At 40.8% G+C, this 25,379-nt stretch overlaps 2 protein-coding genes and 1 pseudogene across 2 annotated transcripts; all 3 read right to left on the bottom strand.

The window, feature by feature from the left end:
- Positions 1–1,380: 1,380 nt before the first annotated feature.
- Positions 1,381–4,282, bottom strand: LOC105932595 (extracellular calcium-sensing receptor-like). The gene is made up of 5 exons (XM_012871824.3): positions 4,013–4,282; positions 3,179–3,928; positions 2,871–3,098; positions 2,659–2,782; positions 1,381–2,531 (listed from the first exon to the last, which is right to left on the bottom strand). Exons 1-5 carry the CDS (start codon positions 4,265–4,267, stop codon positions 1,627–1,629), a joined length of 2,262 nt encoding a protein of 753 aa, XP_012727278.3. The 5' UTR covers positions 4,268–4,282; the 3' UTR covers positions 1,381–1,626.
- A 2,377-nt stretch (positions 4,283–6,659) lies between these two features.
- Positions 6,660–13,226, bottom strand: LOC118558355 (extracellular calcium-sensing receptor-like). The gene is made up of 6 exons (XM_036128868.1): positions 13,006–13,226; positions 12,635–12,923; positions 11,794–12,543; positions 11,487–11,714; positions 11,222–11,396; positions 6,660–6,775 (listed from the first exon to the last, which is right to left on the bottom strand). Exons 1-6 carry the CDS (start codon positions 13,224–13,226, stop codon positions 6,660–6,662), a joined length of 1,779 nt encoding a protein of 592 aa, XP_035984761.1.
- A 7,913-nt stretch (positions 13,227–21,139) lies between these two features.
- LOC118558354 lies at positions 21,140–22,047 on the bottom strand (annotated as a pseudogene).
- Positions 22,048–25,379: the final 3,332 nt, after the last annotated feature.

Raw genomic sequence — 25,379 nt, 5'->3', positions numbered from 1 at the left:
CTTCCAGCTAGCTCTCGTTTGCTTCGTTGTCACCTCTTGTAATTGTTTGGTAATCAGACTGAATATCCATCCTGCTCTACCGACACCGACAGGGAACACAGCCACGGCGTCTTTCTGAAGGCTGAATGTCTGACCCAGCGACCCGCCCCTCTCCAGGTGTGATTGGCTAGCATGTTGCCTTCAGTCGTTGATTTGATTCGTTTAATTTTATGATTGACAAATGAAAGATAGTACTAATAGAACAATGGCCAATCAGAGGTAAAAACAAAAAAACAAATCCGCTTCCAGTCCATGGCAGGCACGGCTGGTTCAGCGTGCGGACACGCCAAATCCCCCCCGCCCCCCAATTGCCGCCCCGCCAAGGCCAGGCTAGTCCTGACTTTGTCGCAGTCAATCAGTAGGTGGGGTCAAAACACTTGCGTGCGTGAGTCTCTCTCTCTCTCTCTCTCTTACTCTCTCTCTCTTTCTCTCGCTTTTTTTGTAACAAGTAACTAAACCAAACATTGAAAATGTATCGGAGTAAAAGTATGCAATTCAGTTTGGAAATATAGTGAAGTAAAAGAAAAGTTTAAAAAAAGAAATTATACTCAAAAAAAGTATAAAGTACTCCAAAATATACTTATGTACAGTAGTGAAGTATTTGTACTTTGTTACTATACAACACTGTTATTATGTAATAGGTGAAGTGTTTAATGTGACCTTTTGATTCAGAAGTGAGGCTGTCATATATCGGCGGCACCGGTACTCTGACCTCCGAAATGTCAATCCATCCTGGCTTGTATCAATGGTTCAGGCTGTGTGGGGGATATTTTCTTGGCACACTATGAGCCCCCTAAAACCAACTGAGCATCATGTCAACACCACAGCCTACGTGAATATTGTTGCTGACCATGAACATCTTTTATGACCACAGTGTACTGAGGAATGTTTCCAGTACCTTGTTGAATCTATGCCACTGATGATTAAGGCAGTTCTGAAGGCAAAAAGGGGTCCAACCCAGTACTAGCAAGGTGTTCCTAATAAAGTGGCCAGTGAGTGTAAATTCAGAGAAAATGACTACAGTTCAACTACTCAACTGTAAAAGCTTAGAAGAAATTCTAAATCAGTTAAGCTCCTTCTCCTGCTGTGTTGATATCCTACCTACAACCTTCCTTAAAAAAGTCTGGCCTGTCATGGCATCTGACCTGATTCAAATTGCTTTCAGTTACAGAAAAAAATGTGTTGGTAAATTATTTAAACCTAAATTTGCCATCTATTTTCCTCTTTCAGTAACTCTCCATGACAGAGAAAATGTCACTATTATACAGTTAGCTACCCATACGTTTATACTCTGACTCTACTTCTAATTAAAAAAAGAGAGAGAAACGCAATCATCTTTATTTTTATGTTTGTTTATATTGGGCTTTGTGCATTAGACTGAATTTTGCATATCTTTACATTTTAGGTTTAATTGAAACTAATACATTTTTTACAACTTATTGGTGCATTTTTACTCAAAAGGTTTTTAAAGTTTTACGTGACAGAACACAATAGTTTTGCAATAAAAGATATAAGACCTTCAACAACAATAAAGAGCAACTTTTGAAAAAAGTAAATAAATAAAATATTGTGTACCATATAAACTGGTTAACCTTGTGTTTTTCCAAGCAGGTGTTTCTTTGTGTTCAGCTCAGGTTTCAGGACAAGAATAAAGCATTTTGGTGCAAATATACAAAATAGTATCCCATAACTTGATGCTAGAATGGCAAATATCTCAACAGCTACAGTAAATTTCCCAGGTGAGCTGACATAAGCTGGAATGAAGGTGAGCCAGACTGCACAGAAAATCAACATACTGAAGGTGATGTGTTTACCTTCATTGAAGCTATCTGGTAACTTTCTGGCCAAGAAAGCAAGGACAAAACACAATAAGGCAAGAAGTCCAATATATCCTAACACAGCCCAAAACCCGAAAGGTGATCCCAGAGCACACTCAAGGATTATCTTCTCCATATAGTATGTCATATTTTTTAAAGGAAAAGGGGGACTTATTGTTAACCATAGGATGCAAATAATGACCTGTATAAAAGTTAAAAATAAAACAGTGAGTCTCTGCTGTGCAGGCCCAAACCATTTCATCACATTATTACCTGGAAGAGTTGCTCTGAAGGCCATTAGAACCACTATTGTTTTTCCAAGAATACAAGAGATACAAAGAACGAAGGTGATGCCGAATGCTGTGTGTCGCAACATGCAGGACCACTCAGTAGGTTTGCCAATAAATGTTAAAGAACACAAGAAACAGAGTGACAAGGAGAAGAGCAACAGGAAGCTCAGCTCAGAGTTGTTTGCTTTCACTAGTGGAGTGTCCTTATTGATTAAAAACAGTGTGGCTACTTTTAAAGTTAGCATAACACCAAACAAAGTGAAAAATACTAGTACTTTGCCCATAATCTCAATGAAAGACAGAAACTCAACGTTTTTCGGTAAACATGCATCTCTGTTCTGATTGGACCAGTATGCTTCAGGACACTTTTTGCAGTCAACAGAATCTGTAATAAAAACAATTTAAAAATAATTATTATAATTCATTTTGTTCCATCCTTATAGAGTTTACGAATTACTATATCAGGCAGGCAAGGATTGCACACATATTACTATAATTTAGATCTGTGGTACCTGTGGTGTTGCTAAATTCCCCAACTGGACATGGTATACAGTCAAAGCAGCACACAGGCTTTCCTTTCTGAAGGACTTTATAGGTTCCTGGATGACAGCTTTCACTGCAAACTGAAACAGGTAACTATGATACAAATAATAAAAAGGGTATTGTTACATAATTTTGTATGACACAAGCGTGATCGAATTTTGTTGTCAGGAACAATCTTTACCTGTTTAGTTCCCCCTGGCCACATTATAGCCTCTGTGTTAAGAACAAATTTCTTGCCAGAAGGTAGTGAAGCATCATAGTAACCAACAGGTTTAAACTGAATTGATTGATCTGCTCCACGCTGCCAGTTCACCACCTCATACCTGGCAACAGCGGCTCCAGTTTGGTCGAACCACACTTTGTCCTCATTCTTAATAGTGAAGTTCACATGCTTTAAAGCCTGAATGACCTAAAAGAGCGGTAAACATTACTTATATTAGCATTTTTAGTTATACACTTGTAGTAAAGACACAAAGCCTTTTCATTTACCTCCCATGGCTTGATCTCCACAGGCTTCTTACATCCTTGATGATCTGAACACTTCAAGATGTTATGCAGAGCATGTGCTACAGCATAGATGGCTTTGTAGATATTAGTGGAGTATCTTAGCTCTGTTACATCATCGTCATTAGCTTTAAGCTCTAAGAAATCCTGATTTGCTTTGCAAGTTTTTAGTCTTGTCTCTGTGTTTGTCTCATTGCACAGAAAGTCTGTTTCCCAGAAACCTCTAACTAGAAAATCGTCCAAGCCGCTGATGTTGGCCTTTTGCACTGCAAATCCTAATGCACCTCCCAGCACACTAAAGCTAGTAGGAGTTACAAGGCTTTCAGCAGTTATCCATGCCTCCACCCCAATGAACTGCCGGCCTGTGATGTTGTGGAGACTCAACTGCTCTAACAGGTTATTCATTTCTGCTTGAGCAAGAAATCCAACAATCACCTGAGCAGTGCTCTTCTTGATCACTTCCACCACTTTTTTGAGTTTTTCTGGCTCTGCTCTGTCAAATTTCTCTGTGTATTCCACACACACTCCTTCCTCTTGTGCAGCAGAGAGAAAGATGGCCATCCCATTGTTTCCATAATCGCTGTCACTGTTCACTGCTCCGACCCAGGTCCAACCAAAGTGTTTGACCAACTGTGCAAGAGCAACACTTTGATAGCGATCACTTGCAATAGTTCGAAAAAAAGAGGGAAACTCCTTTCTATTGCTCAAGCACTCACACGTAGCCGAATGACTTATCTGTCAACATAAAAGAGAAAACTGAAAACGAGAGAAAAAAAGGATTTTCATAGATATATAAATACTGATTAGGATCCCTCTTACCACCGGAATTTGAAATGGTCCAGTGATGCGGGAAAGGACAATAGTAGAAGTAGATTCAGACTCTCCAATAATAGCATGAACTGCTGATTGTCCAGAGCAGCTTTTTTCCAAAGTCATCTCATTCCCATTCATCAGGGCCATTACTGCACGCCTTGAAGATAATGCTGATGCACAGTTGTCATAAATTCGATATCCAATAGCAACATTAGGAAGAAGATCCTTTTTTCTATTTATTTCTTCAATAGCAAATATCATTGTCTGGGCGAATCGAAACTGCCTTCGGTCAATACTAAGAAAAATAAAGCACAATAAAACTCTCAGTTCGCAAAGACAAAGGGTTAATACAATGTTTTGTACATAGTTCGAAATTACCTGGTACAATTAGATATTGTTGGCCTCTCTGTAAAGAAAAGTGAAGGTTGTGTGTTTTTGCTGTGGATAGAAAAAACACTTCCAATTGTCACATCCCCTTCTCTGTACAGTACAGGAAACTCCGGATCTCCCCATATCTGACAGAGAGAAGCAGGCTTTACAACTGCCTTGTACATTAACAGGAAACCCGTAAAAATAAAGAGTCTTCGTACTGCTGACATTTCTTTCTTTGGATGTATCTTAATATGAAAGCGTCACTGAAGCCAATGTTGTTGTTCATTAATGTAGCTGACAGCAAAGCTATTTATTTTTTATTAACCAATCACAAAAAGTGGGACGGATTTGATTGGAGCTTGTCTAAGATTATTGGGCTTTGATGGATAATATCTGGAAATTTGGTTGTTACTTTAAGAAGCTATAAAATAATATGGAAGATAAGTGTATAAATTTTATGTAACTGAATCACTGTTTTATGTATGTAAACCGTTTTAATTGGTAATCTATTCCTTCCAAAACAATATATGACCCTGGTGCTCTTTTGTGTTAGCTTTGCCACAAAATACAAAATAACATCAACAATAACATCAAGTGAGGTAAAACTATTTTGACCTTCCTGAGTCCTGAGAAATGCTCTCATTAAAATTTGCTTCTCAGCGGTACTTTACCATATCATCAGTCAGAACAATAAATAAATAAAAACATTTTCAATGTACTTTTACATGCACGTTAGCAGGGGTGGACAGGAGCCTTTTTGGCACTCTGGATGACCAACCCCAACTGGTCCCCATCACCCAACACACACACACACCACAGGCATCACAGACAAATTAAAGACACTGAAATATTACTATAAACAAGCCCTTCAGACACAAAGATTAATATTGTGGAAGTTAGAAGTATAAAATACAAATAAAAAATGTAGAAATAAATAGAACAAAAAAATAAATACAATAAAAATAACATATTTCTATGTGTACAATAAGACTTTGATAAAGACATAAATCTCTCTGCAGAACTGGAGGAAGGTCTGAACTTTTTTCTAGAACAATTTACGGATGAATAAACATAAATTGCACAACTGTGAGGTAAAGTCCTATCTGTCATTAAATAACTACAATAACTACTACACTATGGCGTTTTAAACAACAAATACAGATTAAACTGTACAACTGTACAACAGCTTAAATGTTGATTGAAATGTATAGGCCTCAAAATGAGCAGTATTAACAGAAAGGTAAGAGAGGCTGTCCTCTACTCTCGCCCAACGGGTAAACAAGAAAAAAAACAACTCAAAATCTGCATAAAATTACAGCTTATACTATCAATACAAGCCTGTTTTACATTTTAAACACACACACACACACACACACACACACATTTCCGTCTGCAGACACACATACACAAGCTCAGTCTTGAGAGAAACAAGCCACTTGATCCATGTGTTATGCCAGAAACCAGTTTGATCATGAACATTATTATTAATTAGAATTTGTTATTATAATTTAATAATAGATCATTCAAACTCAAATGGTAGCTATAGCTAATTTAATCAAAATGGCTGTGATCCAAGGGCTATGAGCCTGTAATGATTAACAATGACAATGCGTTTATTAATTAGCAGTTATGAACTTATTTATGCTGGAAAAGTGTGATCTGACCGGTTGTTGACCGATAAGACTTATCCAGCAAACGTTGATAACTCAATTTATAATTGTAATTGGAGTTTTAACCCTAACTTCTTTATCACAAACCAATGAAAATGTCTCAGTTAATTCAGTTGTTAACTCAAAAGAAAGTACTTATTTTACTCTTAGTTACCATTCAACTTCTGGACCAAAATAACAACAAACAATTACTATTTCACACATTATTATTTATTATTATAATAATCCCTGTTACAGCAATTATTCTACTTAATAAAATGCTAGGAAACACTACTCGCTACTTAAAAGAACATGTAAAAGAAAATAAATGAAAATAAAACAAGTCAAAATGGATTAAATGAGGTAGCACTGCTTAAATCACTTCACAGTTGTTTAAGACTGATTGACATTACATTCAAGAAGTCGGCACTTTGACATAGCAGCACTGAAAGACAAATTAGCTTTGAGATAGCACAAATGGAATACCAAAAACAGACCTGAAGGCAGATGTGGAACGCCTCTGCACCGCACAACTAGTCGCTGGCAATCATGCACAGTAGGTTTCCAACTCCTCTTATTACCGTTAGCACGGCTAGTGGCAGCTAACTGATGTCACTCTACAACAAGCTAAGCTAACCGTTTAGAGCTACCCTGTCCCGCCCCAAGATGGCAACTATCATGACATACGACCTATAGACCAGTTCATTGTTATTGTTTTGATGCGGGTTGTTCGCGCATGTGCGTCGGACTGGTAGGCAAAAGGCGGACACAATGGCGGACGCAAACAGAGAAACTGAGGAGTTCTCCGCGTATTTTTCTTCTTTAGATAACGTATCACAAGATCGTTTTAAGAGTATGGTTGATGGTATCAGATTGCCAGATCCACACAGCAAAAGCCTGAAGGGACGGAGTGAGTCTGTGAAATGCTGGCCAAGTGTTCAATACCGCGACATAAACAGCTGCCTTATAAACACGCAGGCCAGTACACACGAGAGAGCATGAAAGCCATGAAACCACTGGACGGCTACAATTATTTTATATCGGGACATAGGCCCCAGCAACCCCCGCGACCCCATGAGGGATTAAGCGGGTCAGGAACGGATGGATGGATATATGTTCAGACATGTTTGTATAACAGCAGAAAGCGGAGTCGGACACAGACCGCACCTCAGGAGAGAGGAAGACCCGCCCGGTAGGTTAAAAAAAAACATTGTTCACTACGGATTATTTTGGTGTTTTTGTCTTGTTAAAATGGGTGGGGGTGTCCGCGACGTTGCAGTGTAAACACAGACGTATTATCCATTTCTTTCTTCGTCCTTCGGTAAACAACAGAAACGTACATCCGGCGATTTGGAATGCCCCTGTGTGCAACCGGGAGCACAACAAGTCGTAGGCATTGTTTAGATTCAAAAAATAAACTAACTAAAAGTATGCTCTAAATCACCCGTTTTGTCATGTAGTAGACGAGAGCAGTACTGTTTTTTGCCTACCAGCGGGACCCGGATGTAGCGCTGACGTCACGCGTGAACTGGTCTATGGCCTTGCGTGGCATGTGAGGGGGCGGCCCTAATGACGTATCTAATGCACCCTGCCTAGTTTGGGCGGACTTCTGATCAGGAGGCGGTCTCACTTCAGAACAGAGGACTTCAAAGAAAAATGCGGGAAACGATTGTAGACAGAGGGAGAAGATGGATAAAAAGGAAGAAGAAAGGAAAGTTCTGAGTCGGCTGTCGGCGTAGCCAGTTATCATCAACCCAAAAACAACACAGCAAAAATCACTTATGAAATGCATGCACGCACATTAGAACATATTCAGCACAGTTAAACAAACTCCTTTTCAGAGTAATTTAAGCATTAAAACTATTTCCTAATAGGTTCTGCCCAGGCACAAAATATATCACCTTATGGGTTAAAAAGAGAAATAAAAGGGAAAATCCTTTTTCACAAATCACGAGGCGGCATGATCGTCGGGTGTGCGTGTCCCCTTCCACCCTGTTCATTGTAGGCCTACATTATCTCTCTAAACTAGCATATTAAAGTTAGAGTTCAACAACACTTCGGCTACAAACTTGCGTGTTATTTCCGTGCATGTAAAGTTATATCTGTGTGTTGCAGGCACGTGCACGCGCATGCGTGCGCGTCCCCATGTGGGCCGCCGGTTGGTGAAAATGCCAGGGCCGTTTTTTAATCCCAGTCCGTGAGAAGTTACTACTTGAGTTTCACGATCGCCCTGTCCCTCATGTTCTGGGGGGATCATCTCATCTATTTGTTGTCCCACATGGCAATCATTATGCGCCCACATAACGGCAGGCCCGTATTAAGACAATGTGGTGCCCCTGCGCACTGTACCTCAAAGCCCCCCCCCCCCCCCCCCCCCCCCTTACCCGTGCTGTCCTCCGGTCAAAAACATCAGACATAATGAAGGGGATTTCTGTAATGTAATTTACTATTTACTAACTTACACAACTACATGTAGGCATATGAGCAGTGAGCAATATTCAAATATCTCATTTTAAAATGATGAAATCAAAAAAATCTTGATTTATTTATCATTTATTATTATTGTGACATCAGTGTTCACAAAACGAGTAATGCATGGTTTTTCAACAATTTCAAGTAAATAATATAACAATTTATGAAAAATATATTTTTAAAGCATGTGTCATGTGGTGCCCCCCCATGGTTGGTGCCCCTGGGCACTGGCCCACTGGCCCTTATGGATAATCCGGCCCTGGTAACGGCGATGTTCATGCACATTCCTTGCTAGTTTCCATATGCTTGCTGCGAATGTGGACCTCTAATTTTTATGTATCCAGTTAGCTTCGGCGTTAGCCGGTCATTGTAGCTACGCTACTCTAACTGTATACTTTGGGCTTATTTCTTTCTTCTGAGGCCTTCCTTTACTTCACATAAACTTGTGAGACAGTTTGCGTCTGGTGACTCTCAACCATTTTCAGAGTATGTTTTGGAGAGTTTTTGACACGATCCCTTTGAGGAGCAGAAGAGCAGGTAAGATGGTCTTGCGCATGTGCGCAGTTATTAAAAAAGGGACTTGGGCCTTTCTTACCTACATTTCCGGAAAAATGTTCTATCTCTAATATTTCTTGAGAGGCATCAAATTAATTTTAGAAAATACAATTTAAGTTGAGAAGTGACACAGATTTTGCCATTGCAGAAAAAGGCCTGACATTTAAGTTATTTAAATGTAATAAATGCAGTGTTTAAAATATATTATACCATGTATTTGAAGATATATGTTGTTTATATCAAAAGTTTCTGGAACAAATGGCATTCATTAAATCCCAATGTTACACATACATCTAGAATAATAAAGTTTAACATTATTTTCATTCATCCAGGAAGTTTGCATCTAAATATAATGGGATCCCTATCCATTAAAAGGCAATACAACCATGTAAGTAGTTTTCAGATTTCCCTGTTTTTATTCTATATTTAATCAATTAACTAGGTATGTCAAAAAATATTTTAACCTTTTTTTTTCCGAAGACCAATGTAAAAAATCTTATGCTAGCATTACAGCAATGATGTTTCCACTTGAATTTTAATTTTTGTTTGTCTCCGATGAGTTCCATATCTTTGTAAAAACAGGTTTCAATCCCTCCTTGTCATCACTCTATTCTAATTATCTGCCTTTACAAATTCTCTATCATATTTAAGTCAGGACTGTTGCTGGGCCACTCCAAAACCTTAATATTACGTTTAACTACAAAAAATAAAAAGTAAAATGTGTTGGTGAAAGTAAAAATAATTTTTTTGCCAGGGATCAGTATTCTTTCTGTGATTCCCTGCATCTGTTTCCCTCTTTTAGCAGCTCTCTGTGACCGAGAGAATGCCAATGTCAGACCGATAGCTACCCTTAAATTTTTACTGCAGCACCAAATTTGCTAATTCAAAATAAATAAACAAAAAAGACCAGCCATCATCTTTGTTTTACTGTTTGTTTATATTGTGCTTTGTACATTATTCAGAATTTTGTGTCTTTACATTGTTTTATCTGAAAAGATTTGTACAACTTATTGGTGTATTTTCACATGACAAGATTTAATTTTTAAAAATAAAGGAAACAATTTACTTGTGATAAAAGCTAGAAGACCTCCATCAACAATAAAGCACAACATTTAAAAAAATGTCAACATTAAAATATTGTGCTCTATATAAACTGGTTAACCTTGTGTTTTTCCAAGCAGTTGTTTCTTTGTGTTCAGCTCAGGTTTCAGGACAAGAATAAAGCATTTTGGTGCAAATATACAAAATAGTATCCCATAACTTGATGCTAGAATGGCAAATATCTCAACTGCTACAGTAAATTTCCCAGGTGAGCTAACATAAGCTGGGATGAAGGTGAGCCAGACTGCACAGAAAATCAGCATGCTGAAGGTGATGTGTTTAGCCTCATTGAAGCTATCTGGCAACTTTCTGGCTAAGAAAGCAAGGACAAAACACAGTAAGGCAAGAAGTCCAATATATCCTAACACAGCCCAAAACCCGAAAGGTGATCCCAGAGCACACTCAAGGATTATATTCTCCATATAGTATGTCATATTTTTTAAAGGAAAAGGGGGACTTATTGTTAACCATAGGATGCAAATAATGACCTGTATAAAAGTGAAAATCAAAACAGTGAGTCTCTGCTGTGCAGGCCCAAACCATTTCATCACATTGTTACCTGGAAGAGTTGCTTTAAAGGCCATCAGAACCACTATTGTTTTTCCAAGAATACAAGAAATGCAAAGAACGAAGGTGATGCCGAATGCTGTGTGTCGCAACATGCAGGACCACTCAGTGGGTTTGCCAATAAATGTTAAAGAACACAGGAAACAGAGAGACAAGGAGAAGAGCAACAGGAAGCTTAGTTCAGAGTTGTTTGCTTTCACTAGTGGAGTGTCCTTATTGATTAAAAACAGTGTCGCTGCTATTAAAGTTAGCAGAACACCAAGCAAAGTGAAAAATACTAGTATTTTGCCCATAACTTCAACGAAGGAGAGAAACTCAATGTTTTTTGGTAAACATGCATCTCTATTCTGATTGGACCAGTATGCTTCAGGACACTTTTTGCAGTCAACAGAATCTGTAATAAAAAATATTTTTTTTCAATATTGCAATTCATTTTGTTGCAACCTAATACAGTTTACAAATGACTGTATCATTGCTAATTTGAATATGATGCACACACTGTGGCAGGCAAATAATGTACACATATTACTATAATTTAGATATGTGGTACCTGTGGTGTTGCTAAATTCCCCAACAGGACATGGTATGCAATCAAAGCAGCACACAGGTTTTCCTTTCTGAAGGACTTTATGGGTTCCTGGATGACAGCTTTCACTGCAAACTGAAACAGGTAACTATAATAAAAATAATTTAAAAAGTTTATTGTTAAATATTTATTTATGACACAAGTGCAATCAGATCTTATTGTCAGGAAAGATCTTTACCTGTTTAGTTCCCCCTGGCCACATTATAGCCTCTGTATTAAGAACAAATTTCTTGCCAGAAGGTAGTGAAGCATCATAGTAACCAACAGGTTTAAACTGAACCGAATGATCTGCTCCACGCTGCCAGTTCACCACCTCATACCTGGCAACAGCGGCTCCAGTAGGATCGAACCACACTTTGTCTCCATTGTTAGTAGTGAAGTTCACATGCTTTAAAGCCTCTACTACCTGAAGAGCAATAAACAGGACCTTTTTTAGCATTTTTAGTTATACACTTGTAGTAAAGACACAAAGCCTTTTCATTTACCTCCCATGGCTTGATCTCAACAGGACTCTTACACTCTTGATGATCGGAACACTTCAAGATGTTATGCAGAGCATGTGCTACGGCATAGATGGCTTTGTAGATATTAGTGGAGTATCTTAGCTCTGTCACATCATCGTCATTATCTTTAAACTCTAAGAAATCCTGGCTTGCTTTGCAAGTTTTTAGGCTTGTCTCTGTGCTTGTCTCATTGCACAAAAAGTCTGTTTCCCAGAAACCTCTAACTAGAAAATCGTCCAAGCCGCTGATGTTGGCCTTTTGCACTGCAAATCCTAATGCACCTCCCAGCACACTAAAGCTAGTAGGAGTTATAAGGCTTTCAGCAGTGATCCATGCCTCCACCCCAATGAACTGCAGGCCTGTAATGTTGTGGAGACTCAACTCCTCTAACAGGTTATTCATTTCTACATGGGCAAGAAATCCAACAATCACCTTAGCGGTGCTCTTTTTAATCACCTCTACCACTTTTTTGAGTTTTTCTGGCTCTGCTCTGTCAAATTTCTCTGTGTATTCCACACACACCCCTTCCTCTTTTGCAGCAGAGAGAAAGATGGCCATCCCATTGTTGCCGTAATCACTGTCACTGTTTACTGTTCCGACCCAGGTCCAACCAAAGTGTCTGACCAGCTGTGCAAGTGCACGGCTTTGGTACAGATCACTTGCAATTGTTCGAAAAAAAGAGGAATACTCCATTCTATTGCTCAAACACTCACAAGTGGCTGAATGACTTATCTGTCAACAGAAAATAGAAAACTGAAAGCAAGAGAACAAAAAAGGCTTTGCATATCATATAAACATAAATACTGATTGACATCCATCTTACCACCGGAATTTGGAATGGTCCTGTGGTGCGGGAAAGGACAATAGTTGAAGAAGATTCAGACTCTCCAATAATAGCATGAACTGCTGATTGTCCAGAGCAACTATTTCCCAAAGTCAACTCATCCCCATTCATCAGAGCCATTACTGCACGCATTGAGGATAATGTCGATGCACAATTGTCATAAATTCGATATCCAATAGCAACATTAGGAAGAAGATCCTTATTTCCATTTATTTCTTCAATAGCAAATATCATTGTCTGGGCAAATCGAAACTCCCTTAGGTTAATGCTGAGAAAAGAAAGCACAATAGAAAATCATGTTTACAAAGACAAAAAGTTAGTATAATATTTTGTGCATAGATCAAAATTACCTGGTACAATTAAGTATTGTTGGCCTCTCTGTAAAGGAAAGTGAGGGTTGTGTGATTTTGCTATGGATAGAAAAAACACCTCCAATCGTCACATCTCCTTCTATAGACAGTACAGGAGACTCTGGAACTCCCCGTATCTGACAGAGAGATGTAGGCTTCACGACTGCCTTGTACTCTAGCAGGAGGCCCATAAAAATAAAGACACTTCGTGCTGATGACATTTTTATTCTGGTGTATCTTAATAGGATACACCAAAGTCAATATGGTTGTTTATTAATGTAGCTGACAGCAAAGCCATCTATTTCTTTCTTAACCAATCATAGAAATGTGGGACGGCCTTGACAGAGATTGCCATAGAGTTATTGTCTAAGATTATTGTGCTTTGTTGGATGATATGTTTGGTTGTTTCCATAAAAAGCTATAAAATAAGATGTTGTGTATTAAAATACAAACATCTAAAGCAGTGTTTTATTTCATGCATTATGGCATTAAGATATATTTTAAATTTTGTAATGATCAGAGTATCTAAGGACTTTTGGGTGGTAGTCTATTCCTTTCAAACTACTACATGACCTACATGTTAATTTCTCTTAGCTACTCCAAAAAAGATGTCAAGAAAATAACATGTAAGTGAGGCAGAAATTTTTTGACCCTCCAAAGTCAGAAAATGACCCAATTAAAAATTGGAACGTACCGAGCCTTGATCATATCTTTAGTCAGTACAATAAATGAAAATGCTTTAAATTTAAAACTTTTTAACTGCATAAAAGACCTATTGAGATCAAGACCTCTTTTACAAGGGCAACCTGGCGAACAAAGGGATCAGCAAACAGCAAGACAGACAGCAAGATGTGAACAAGACAGAAAACAATAACCAAGCAACATTTAAAACATGTAAAATATGAGCATTTGACAAATAAAAAGTAGGGGTTTTTGTTACTGTAAAAATATGAAATTTAAAACACAGACAGGTGGATTAAAATCTAGTTAGCCCTTTGCACTCTCATTGTTTTTCAAATGACTAAAAAAAACTGATTTGCAGCTTCAGTTAAGGCCAGTTGAAAGTGCAGTGCAATAATCTAAGCAAGTTGTAATTAAAGCATAGATTAAAATCTTTGGTCAGCTCTTCTTTGATTAAGCTGGACAAGCTCGCAGATATTAACTTCACATCAAAGTTAAGATTATTCTCAAGTCTTACACTCAGGTCTATAGCAGTCAGTGTTAGATACTGATTTTAAGGTTCCAGGTCAAGACTGATGTTAAAGACATCAATGGGCCCAAACAACTCAGTCTGTTTATTGTTCTGGTGTAAGAGGTTTGTTGACATCCCTGATTTCTCCAATGCATTCGAGAAGTTTATTTACAGAGCAACTATTTTCCTTTTTAGTGTCATAAAAGTCTGTCTTCTAAAAAAGAAGGCTAAACACTGGTTTCTTATGACTGACCCTAATGGGACGGAGTAAAGAAAGAAGAGGAATATGCCAAGAATAGAGCCTTGAGTCACTCTGCATGACTTTAATAAAATAAAATAAAAAGCAGTTCTCCACACACTACAGTTTGGTGTGTCCTGGATGTCTGATAGATGATGATTTTGACACGCTGCCATTGTTTATTGGAATTATCCAGAAGGTCCTCCACCATGATTGTGGCTCTAAAGTATCCTTAAAGCAGTGTATTAGCCATTTTTAATCAACTTCAGAGGGAGGGAATACCATCTCCTTGGGGAATCTACGATCAGATTGAACAATACTTCATGGCGAGCTGCATAATAGCGGGTTTTTTTTACGTGTTCTGTCTAGCAGTTTACGAGGCAGCCCCTCGCTCTTCCTGTTATATTCTTTTTTTTCCCCCAGTGTCCTGTCTAGCAATGTGGCAATAAGAATTGATATCTTAATGCCAAATGGAGCTCGACAGATTTTGCTTTCACAAGTGGAGCAAACAGCTTTTGCCATAATGCTCCGCTTGATTTGTGCATGTAAATAGCTTTATTGTGATTCCTGCAGGGAGAATTTCAAATTATATGGACACTACAATGGGAAAGTAGGAGAGTAAAAGAAAAACAAGAAGAGAAAAAAAAGAAAGAGAAGAGGTGAAACAAAGGAGAGATAAAAGGAAGAGAATGATAAAACGTCCTCTGTCTGCTCCATCACCTGGAAAGAGACACAAAAAGAACAGCACAACCAACAGACATAAAGCAACAGATACAATCGAGTAACACCTTGATACCATTGCTAAATCATATGTATTATTAGTTAAGCTGACATGTGTAATGTGATACCTAAAAAAGAAAGTAAAAGAAAATAAATAAATAAATTATAGCCTTTCTGTATATAATTGAACATTTAATACCTGGGACCCAGCACCTGTTGGAGTTTGTGAGAGTGCACTAGTTTAGGTGAAAATTATCCAGAAGGAAATAGCTCGATAGTGGTTGTGGAGAACCGAAGACCCACCTGTGATTTCCTGCAACCTGCAGGGTTGCAGGAAATCACAGGTGGGTCTTCTGAAATCACAGGTGGGGAAATCACAGGTGGGTCTCCTGCAATCTGCAACACCCCCCCCCCCCCCCCCGAGGAAAGAGGAGAGACGACCCCGAGGAAATCCCCCAGCCACCGCAATGCCGACGCCCCCAAGAGCTGCGGGGACGAGTCCGTGGGCTCCGCCGGCAGCCAGCCGCGCTGAAGTGGTTCTGGCCATGGGCCCTGGGGGCCAGAGGCCCCAGGGGCGCCCCGCCCCCGCGGCAGGGGCCTGGCCCCCAGGGGGCCAGGCCCCGCGAAGCCGCCGCCGGGAATGGGCCGGCGCCCACCCGGGAACCCTCCCCAAACCCGAGGACCGTCAATGCGCCACAGGGCCAAGGCGCCTGCCAATGCAGCGGAGGAGGGCAGGACGTGGGGGGATGGGCTCTGCACCTAGCGGAGACTTGAGATGTTCTTGGGAGACGGAGCGGACCGGGCCCGTACCTGAAAAAAAATAAAAATAAAAAAAATCTCATTCACACCATCCCTCCCTAGTGCCCCACTCGCCACACACAGACACAAAAAAAGGATGCTGTACACACATTCCCACATAGCATTCACATCCAAAAATCCCAAGTGGGGGGTCACCACAATTCAACAATACGACTGCCTGTGCCCGACCCCCGCCCCCGGACCAGACACCCCCCGGATCAGGCCCCCCAAACAGGGGGGGCCAACACGACCAGTACGGGCCACCCGACCAGAGCCCCCCCTCACCCACTATATACCTAATAAACCCCCTCCCACCCCGACCTTACCCTAGCCACCCCTGCCCCCATCCCTTCCTGGGGAGAGCAGAGGCGTCAGCCCCAGACCCGGCAAGCTGCTGGCTACCCGCAGCAGCCCCCCGCCAAGACCCCGGACACAGTGGCCAGCACCTCCTCCAGGCCCCAGACTCCGCGATCGGAGATCGGGGGTGTGCAAAAGACCCCCGATCCTCCCTACGCCCGCTCAGATGTTGTGTTGTTGCATGTTGATCTCAGGTGTGTTTAAAACTGGGAGCACCGAAGGGGGTGCACGGCACAGCCCACCCCCCCCCTCCGGAAGGAAGCTGGTGCCAGCGCCCCCCCTCCAAGCAACTACCCAGAACCCTCAATGTCTAAATGCGAGAAGGGGTGAAGGGAGCCACCCGAGGCGAGGCTCACACAACATAAGCCCCCCCCAGACGTCTTCCCCCCACCCATATCGTGGCCTACATGAATGTGCGTTGTGAAAATGTTTGAAGTGAAAGTGTCTAAAATGCATGATAAAATTGGGGAGAGGGACATCACCAGAAGGTGGCAACCTCCAGTAACGCCCCCTCCCCAAGGACTTACATGTGTGGCGGCGTGATGGAGCAGGCAGAGGGAGGAGTCCGGGGATGGGGAGCAAAGGACTGGGGAGCCAACCCAGGGAGCCAGCTCCCCTACTGACTCCAATAGGCACCCCCGCTCCCCAAAAGCCGCGCCCGGAGAAAGGGGCCCCTCCAACGGCACCACCATAGCCCGGGGGCCGGGGAGAGGCCGCAGGGCCTGCCAGCCAACCAACCACCCACCAGGACCAACACCTCCACCCCCCCAGCCCACCCACCAAGCCTACTGGCTTTAACCCCCCCCTCCCCCCAAATAAATTAATAAGATGGGGGACCCTGGCCAGCCAGCCCGCACGAGCCATCCCAAACCCCACCCCCCAGGCGAAACCCGCACCGGGAGACTACACGGACCAGGACCGGGACAGGGGGCCGGACGCAAGCCCACCAGAACGTCCACCAAACCCCCCCTCCCCACCCCACCCGTAGATTTAACCCCTCCCCAACACTAACATTCAAACATCTCACCATACATTCAACAGTAGACATCCAGGATGGGTAAGTCACTACTCCTCCTCCCTCCCCTCCCCCCACTAGCAGAGTGCCAACCCAAAGAAGGGGAAGAGCATTTGCCCTGAGATGTTAATGACCATGCCCCCCTACCAGCTCAACAGGCCCCGAGGCCCCCCAGCGCACCAGAGGCCCCGTGCAGGGGCAGACACCCGGGCGCACGCCGGCCCAGACCACAAGCGGCACACCCCCCGGAACCGGACCCCCCGAGGCCCCGCCGGGGCCCCCGCCCGAGGGTGGCACGCCCCAGGGACCCCAGGCCCCCAGACCCACCCAGGACCCACCCAGCGACAGCACAGCTACCAGGTCAGTAACCCACATCCGTCACCGCGTAGCTCCCCAAGAGCGCTGCAAGCGGCGCTGTAGGCCACCCGTAGGCCTCCCAAGCTCCTCCCAGATGGGGGCAACAGACCCTGGAGTCAGACCCACCAAGCGCCCTACTCCAAGTGCCCCCAGAGGAACCCCTCCACCCAGCCACTGCACCCTGCAGGAAGCAACCCACCGCCCCCCATTCCACTAAGTGATAGTGCTAATCAAAGGAGCCCAAAGAGATCGATCAGATGTGGATGCAGATGCTGTCTCAAGATTAATATGATCCAACAAATGATCTCTATACTGATTGAAACTGAGATTCTCCTTACTTTTCCAATTCATGAGGATAGTTTTCTTTGCGATACATAGTGCAGTGAAAACCATGTAAACTATTTTATTCCCCAGAGGGCTTTCCTCAAAATTACCAAGCAAGCAAACTGATGGGGAAGGTGTAATTTTACAGCTCAAGCACTTTGATAAGTCCTTACATATCTGTGTCCAGAACCTCTGGACTGGTGTGCATAACCATAACGCATGAATATAATTATCAGGATGATTGCCTATGCAGTGTGGACAGATATTAGATTGTGCCAGACCCATCTTGAATAATCTTTGTCCTGTGTAGTGTACTCTGTGAAGGATTTTGTATTGTATTAGTTGTAAGTTGGTGTTTCTAGTCAATTTGAAAGTTCTTAGACATATCTGAGCCCAGAAGTCTTGTTCAAAGCTGATATTCCATTCAGACAATTTTTAGACATTCATAAAAATACTAGCTTCCTTACCATACCACACGATTTCCAGAGATGTTTCTGCTTAGCAGTGTGATGAACCTCAGTGTCTGTTGTTGTTTCCTGTGTCTGTAAATCCTTATTAGACGTTCGTTTGTCTTATCCACGTCCTAAAAGCCGACTCTGTCTAACCATAACATCCTGAATGTTACGGGCGCCGCCATTTTGATTTGCTCGGTCCCGCCTTCAATCCAAGAGAGCAGCAGTACCGCAGATCGTCACTAGGAGGCAAGGAGCAACCAAGGAACCGGGATAGTGTGGCGTGTAAACGGTCGTCTCGGCTTGGTTAACTGATCCAAGCTCAGACTGGTCTCGGCTCGGCTCGGTAAAAAAGTGTAGTGTAAACGGGCCTAGAGTCTGGTCCAGCAGCTTTCTGGGGGTTGTGTCTTCTGAAGAGTTTGTTAAGATCTCTCTCGTGTATGGAAAGAGTTGTCACTGAGGTGGTGGTGGAGGTGATCTGTTGGGTGGTGTCGTGGGGGGTGATTGCAGGACTGTCCCTTTGTCGAAACGACAGTCGAAATTGTTCAGGTCGTTTGCTAACTGTCGGTCGTTCATAGAGTGGGGGGCTTTAGGCTTGTAATTTGTTATCTGCCTAAGGCCTTTCCAGTCAGAAGCAGTGTCGTTGGCTGAACAGATTACTGGATCAATGTGTGCTTCTGTGCTTTGTTTGTCTTCTCTAACCCCCAGTCGGTCGAGGCAGATGACTGTTCATACTGAGCCTGGTTCTGCTGGAGGTTTTTCCTTCCCGTTAATAGGGAGTTTTTTTTCCACCGTCGCTTCATGCTTGCTCGGTATGAGGGATTGCTGCAAAGACATGGACAATGCAGACAACTCTCCCTGTGGCTCTACACTTCTTCAGGAATGAATGCTGCTTGTCAAGACTTTGATCCAATCAACTGGGTTCCCTTATAGAGGACATTTTTTGACCAATCTGTATAATCTGACCTAATCTATATAATGTGATTGAATTTGACTTTGGAAAGTGCCTTGAGATGACATGTTTCATGAATTGCCGCTATATAAATAAAATTGAATTGAATTGAATGAATTATTTATGTATGCAAAGTTTGCTGTTAGATGAATGCCAGTACTCAAATCACCCCTTTCAACTATTGTCCTAATATTAGCTGTTTGGGGTGATATTCACTGGACAATACCTAACAGACTGAGGGTTATTAACTATACATTAAATAACTTAAAACCGTGCATAATGGCACATCAGTACTAAATCAGGAATCATGAGTCTGAGGTCTCCATTAACCTTGATCTTATGAATGTTAATACCTGCTATTGCTGCAGGTGATGCTGCATACACACAAGAAAAACTATGTTTATTTATTTTCTGTTATTATTTTATTTTTTATTTCTTTAGGTGAAGGTGATGACTTTTAATTAGTAAACTAGCTCCCTTTAGTGAATGACTCAGATTCACCTGGATCCATAAAATTAATCACATTTACAACTTCTAGAGGGCAAGGGATCAGGGACTTTTTTTCAAAACGTCAGTACATCTGCCGTATTTAACATATGTATGTACAGGACTGTCTCACAAAATTAGAATATTGTGATAAAGTTCTTTATTTTCTGTAATGCAATAAAAAACATGAAATGTCATACATTCTGGATTCATTACAAATCAACTGAAATATCGCAAGCCTTTTATTGTTTTGATATCGCTGATTATGGCTTACAGCTTAAGAAACCCAAATATCCTATCTCAAAATATTAGAATATTGTGAAAAAGTATACTAGTAGGCTATTCAACTAATCACTTGAATCGTCTAATTAACTTGAAACACTGCAGGGTTTCCTGAGCCTTGAAAAACACTCAGCTTGGTTCAGTAAACTAAATCTCAAGTACAGTATGGTAGTGGTTAAGAGACGACATACGATTCTCACAGTAACGGATCTACTGACCATGGCATTACTGTCCTTGATTGGCCTGCCAATTCCCCTGACCTGAACCCCATAGAGAATTTGTGGGCTATTGTGAAGAAGAAGCTGAAAGACACCAGACCCAACAATGCAAATGAGCTAAAGGCCGCTATTGAAGCATCCTGGGCATCCATAACACCTCAGCAATGCCACAGGCTGATTGCCTCCAAGCCACGCCGCATTGATGCAGTAATCTGTGCAAAAGGATTCCCAACCAAGTACTGAGTGCATTAATGGACATTTTCAAATGTTTGATTTTGTTTTGCTGTTATAATTTTTTTTTACTTGGTCTGAGGAAATATTCTAATATTTTGAGATAGAATTTTTGAGTTTTCTTCAGCTGTACGCCATAATCAGCGATATTAAAACAATAAAAGGCTTGCGATATTTCAGTTGATTTGTAATGAATCCAGAATGTATGACATTTCATGTTTTTAATTGCATTACAGAAAATAAATAACTTTATCACAATATTCTAATTTTCTGAGACAGTCCTGTATATGTTATGTATACGTATATGTAGTTCTATCATTACAGGAATGTGTTAATACATTATTTTGACCTTAGTATATCCTGAAGATATTATTTATTTGAAAATATTTTGTAGCAGTATATACATGATAGAACAAGTCAAAATTGCATTTTAAATGAATATACAGGTCTACAACACAGAAAAACAGCAACATTAAAGAGTAAAGAAAGAAATGTGTATCATACAAAACCGATTAGGCTTGTGTTTTTCCAAGCAGGTGTTTCTTTGTGTTCAGCTCAGGTTTCAGAACAAGAAAAAAGCATTTTGGTGCAAATATACAAAATAGTATCCCATAACTTGATGCTAGAATGGCAAATATCTCAACTGCTACAGTAAATTTCCCAGGTGAGCTAACATAAGCTGGGATGAAGGTGAGCCAGACTGCACAGAAAATCAGCATGCTGAAGGTGATGTGTTTAGCCTCATTGAAGCTATCTGGCAACTTTCTGGCTAAGAAAGCAAGGACAAAACACAATAAGGCAAGGAGTCCAATGTATCCCAAAACAGCCCAAAACCCAACAGGTGATCCCAGAGCACACTCAAGGATTATCTTCTCCATATAGTACTTCATATTTTTGTAAGGAAAGGGAGGATTTATTGTTAACCATAGGATGCAAATAATGACCTGTATAAAAGTGAAAAAACAACACAGTGAGTCTCTGCTGTGCAGGCCCAAACCATTTCATCACATTACTGCCTGGAAGAGTAGCTTTAAACGCCATTAGAACCACTATTGTTTTTCCAAGAATGCAAGAGATACAAAGAACGAACGTGATGCCAAATGCTGTGTGTCGCAACATGCAGGACCACTCAGTAGGTTTGCCAATAAATGTTAAAGAACACAAGAAACAGAGAGACAAGGAAAAGAGCAACAGGAAGCTTAGTTCAGAGTTGTTTGCTTTCACTAGTGGAGTGTCCTTATTGATTAAAAACAGTGTGTGGCTGCTATTAAAGTTAGCAGCAAACCAAACATAGTGAAAATCACCAATATTTTGCCCATAACCTCAGTAAAAGAAAGAAACTCCATGTTTTTTGGTACACATGCATCTCTGTTCTGATTGGACCAGAATGCTTCAGGGCACTTTTTGCAGTCATTAGAATCTGTAACAAAAGTCAAGATTATTCTAATTAAATCACATAAACTCCAATACATTAATAAGTGACTGTATCTCAGCCAGTTTCAATGTGATACACACACTGTAGCATGTAAAGAATGTGTACATGTTGCTGTAATTTAATTCTGTGGTACCTGTGGTGTTGCTAAATTCCCCAACTGGACATGGTATGCAGTCAAAGCAGCAAACATGTTTTCCTTTTTGGAGAACTTTATGGGTTCCTGGATGGCAGCTTTCACTGCAAACTGAAACAGGCAACTGTAAAAATAAATAAAGTTACTTATGACAGATCCCTGTTCAGATTTTTAAACCCATTTCACGTTGTCAAATCATTACCTCTTACCTCCTCCAGGCCATATAATAGCCTCTGTATTAAGAGTAAATCTCTGGTCAGAGGGTAGGGAGGCATCATAGTAACCAACAGGTTTAAACTGAACCGATCCATCTGAACCACGCTGCCAGTTTACCAATTCATATCTGTTGAGAGCAGCTCCAGTATGATCAAACCACACTCTTTCTCCATTCTTAATAGTAAAGTTCACATGCTTTAGGGCCTCCACCACCTAAAAAGCAGAAGACATCACTTTTTTGTCAGGATTTATTAGGCTTAGATATATAACAAGAAAAACATTGCAGTCTTCAGTGTATTTTACCTCCCAAGGCTTGACCTCCAGAGCCTTATTACAACCTTGACCTTCCGAACATTTCAGTATACTGTGGAGAGAATGTGCAACTGCATATATGGCTTTGTAAATGTTAGTAGGGTATCTCAGCTTTCTAGATCAATAATTATGACCTTTAAGCTGGACCAAGTCCGGATTCTCTTTGCATGTTTTCAGAACTCTTTCTGTGTTTGTCTCATTGCACAGAAATTCTGTTTCCCAAAAATCTCTAACTAGAAAATCTTCCAAGCCACTGATGTTGGCCTTTTGCACTGCAAATCCTAATGCACCTCCCAGTCACACTAAAGCTAGTAGGAGTCACAAGGCTGTCAGCAGTGATCCACGCCTCCACCCCAATGAATTGCCGTCCTGTGATGTTGTGGAGACTCAACTGCTCCTAGCAGGTTATTCATTTCTACATGTGAAAGAAAGCCAACAATAACCTGGGCAGTGCTCTTCTTGATGACCTCTATCACTTTAGGAGTTTTTCAGGTTTCTTGCCCCTATCAAATTTTTCTGTGTATTCCACACAACTCCTTCCTCCTGGGCTGCAGAAAGGAAAATGGCCATCCCCTTGTTGCCATAGTCATTGTCACTGTTCACTGTTCCCACCCAGTTCCAGCCAAAGCGTTTGACCAGCTGTGCAAGTGCCGACTTTGATAGAGATCACTAACAATGGTTCGAAAAAAGAGGGATACTCCTTTCTATTGCTCAAACAACTCACAAGTAGCTGAATGACTTATCTGTCAACACAAAAGAGGCAAACACTGAAAGCAAGAGAACAAAAATGGTTTTCATAGATATATAAATACTGATTACGATCCCTCTTACCACTGGTATTTGAAATGGTCCAGCAAGTGCGGGAAAGGACAATAGTTGAAGAAGATTCAGATTCTCCAATAATAGCATGAACTGCTGATTGTCCAGAGCAACTATTTCCCAAAGTCAACTCATCCCCATTCATCAGAGCCATAACCTGCACGCATTGAGGATAATGTGATGCACAGTTGTCATAAATCCGATATCCAATAGAAATATTGGGAAGGAGATCTTTTTTCTTATTTATTTCTTCAATAGCAAATATCATTGTCTGGGCAAATCTAAACTCCCTTAGGTTAATACTGAAAGAAGAAAATTACTGTACATATTCTGTTCACAAAGACAAGAAAATTATGTAACATATCGTTCAGAGCTCATTGTTACCTGGTACATTATAAGCTGTGGGCCTCTCTGTAAAGAAAATGAAGGTTGCGTTATTTGCTGTGGATGGAAAAGGCACCTCCGATCATCACATCTCATCTTAGACAGTACAGGAAAAATCCGGATTCCCTGTATCTGACAGAGAGAAGCAGGCTCCCCTCACCCTGTGTCATATGCTAACAGGAGGCCTACAAAAATAAGTAACTGTTTAACTGATGACATTTCCATTTGGTTAGTTCGTACTGAGGAAGAGCCACCCAACTGAAAGATTTATGAATATAAATCACAGTGGGGCACATCCTCTTCATATTGACCAATCAGACATCGCCTAACTAGGATGGCCTTGGTTAGAGCTTGCAGTAATATCATTCACTGAAGGGATTGTGATTTTGTGGGTAATATATTCCGGATTAGTTTGTTGTTAAAAATGCATTTGTAAGTGATAAAATGCATTATCATCAATGTTACCAACTGAGTGGAGTTCTAAATGGATAGACTTTCTTCATATTTACAAAAATAAAACATCTCCAAAATGATGTATTGTCACAATTTTTTTTTTACCATTTGATTGTATGGTGGTTATCTTTGAAGGTTCATCTTTATTCATATCGAGATACTAAATACAAATTGAGAGCCAGAAAAGAACATACTATAATAGTTATGTACACTGCCTGTGGACAGTTAAAATTGGAGCTCTGACAGCTCGAAATTAACCATTAACTAGACTATAGTCACAAAAGTTACCCAAAATTATGGTTTGTGGTTCTCTGATACCATGTTTTTTACAATTAGCATGTCATCATAACTATGTAAGCAGATTTTAAGAGGAAAAAAAAAACAAGGTAAAACACTGGAGCTACTACTGGCTATACAAAATCTAATAAAATACTTCCCATAGGATTAGCTAAACTACTTGTCTCTGTAGCAGGATTGAAAGGTTATAAAAGTATTATTTTAGTGTGGAGCTGTGTATCCAATAAAAAAAGCTTTTTAAATAATCCATGATTTGATAACTTTACATAGTCTGACCATACAATAGAATCACCACATGTTAGGAAATCTTGACAAAAGATGCATTGGGCAAGCGGCTCCAGCTGTCTGTCCACAAGGAGTTTTTTTCATACTGATCACTCACTGCCTTTGCAGCGCATGCTTAACAGAAACTGGGCTCATTGAAAGTCTGGAGTCATTGAATTGCTTGGACGTCCCTTTATGCATCTTCCACAGTAACATTTCTTAGCTCTGCTAACCAGAGTTTTAACATAATAGACGTTCTTCTGGCCAGAGAGGCCACTCACAGTGAATGGTTCAAGGTTCTGATTTAGTCTGTTATATATCATAGGTGGTTCCTCAGTTTGGATAATCCTGGACCCAAAAAATTTGCTTAAAGAAAATGACTGAATGATTCATGTGGGAAATTCAGATAAACATTTCGTAGAAAAATTTATTTTACTGC

This window comes from Fundulus heteroclitus, unplaced genomic scaffold, assembly GCF_011125445.2.
Source record: "Fundulus heteroclitus isolate FHET01 unplaced genomic scaffold, MU-UCD_Fhet_4.1 scaffold_124, whole genome shotgun sequence".
Taxonomy (NCBI): Eukaryota; Metazoa; Chordata; class Actinopteri; order Cyprinodontiformes; family Fundulidae; genus Fundulus; species Fundulus heteroclitus.
Note: the sequence above shows the minus strand (reverse complement) of the source record. Positions and strands in the feature narration are given on the sequence as shown.

What these genes read in the sequence shown, in the direction of transcription:
- LOC105932595 (XM_012871824.3), bottom strand. Translation starts at nt 4,267, where the DNA reads ATGATATTTGCTATTGAAGAAATAAATAGAAAAAAGGATCTTCTTCCT. An exon ending in GGCCAGGGGGAACTAAACAG is followed by an intron (nt 2,783 to 2,870) that starts GTAAAGATTGTT and finishes TTTGTATCATAG; the next exon opens with TTACCTGTTTCAGTTTGCAG. An exon ending in GGAATTTAGCAACACCACAG is followed by an intron (nt 2,532 to 2,658) that starts GTACCACAGATC and finishes TTTTTATTACAG; the next exon opens with ATTCTGTTGACTGCAAAAAG.
- LOC118558355 (XM_036128868.1), bottom strand. Translation starts at nt 13,226, where the DNA reads ATGTCATCAGCACGAAGTGTCTTTATTTTTATGGGCCTCCTGCTAGAG. An exon ending in GACCATTCCAAATTCCGGTG is followed by an intron (nt 12,544 to 12,634) that starts GTAAGATGGATG and finishes TTCTGTTGACAG; the next exon opens with ATAAGTCATTCAGCCACTTG. An exon ending in TTGAGATCAAGCCATGGGAG is followed by an intron (nt 11,715 to 11,793) that starts GTAAATGAAAAG and finishes ATTGCTCTTCAG; the next exon opens with GTAGTAGAGGCTTTAAAGCA.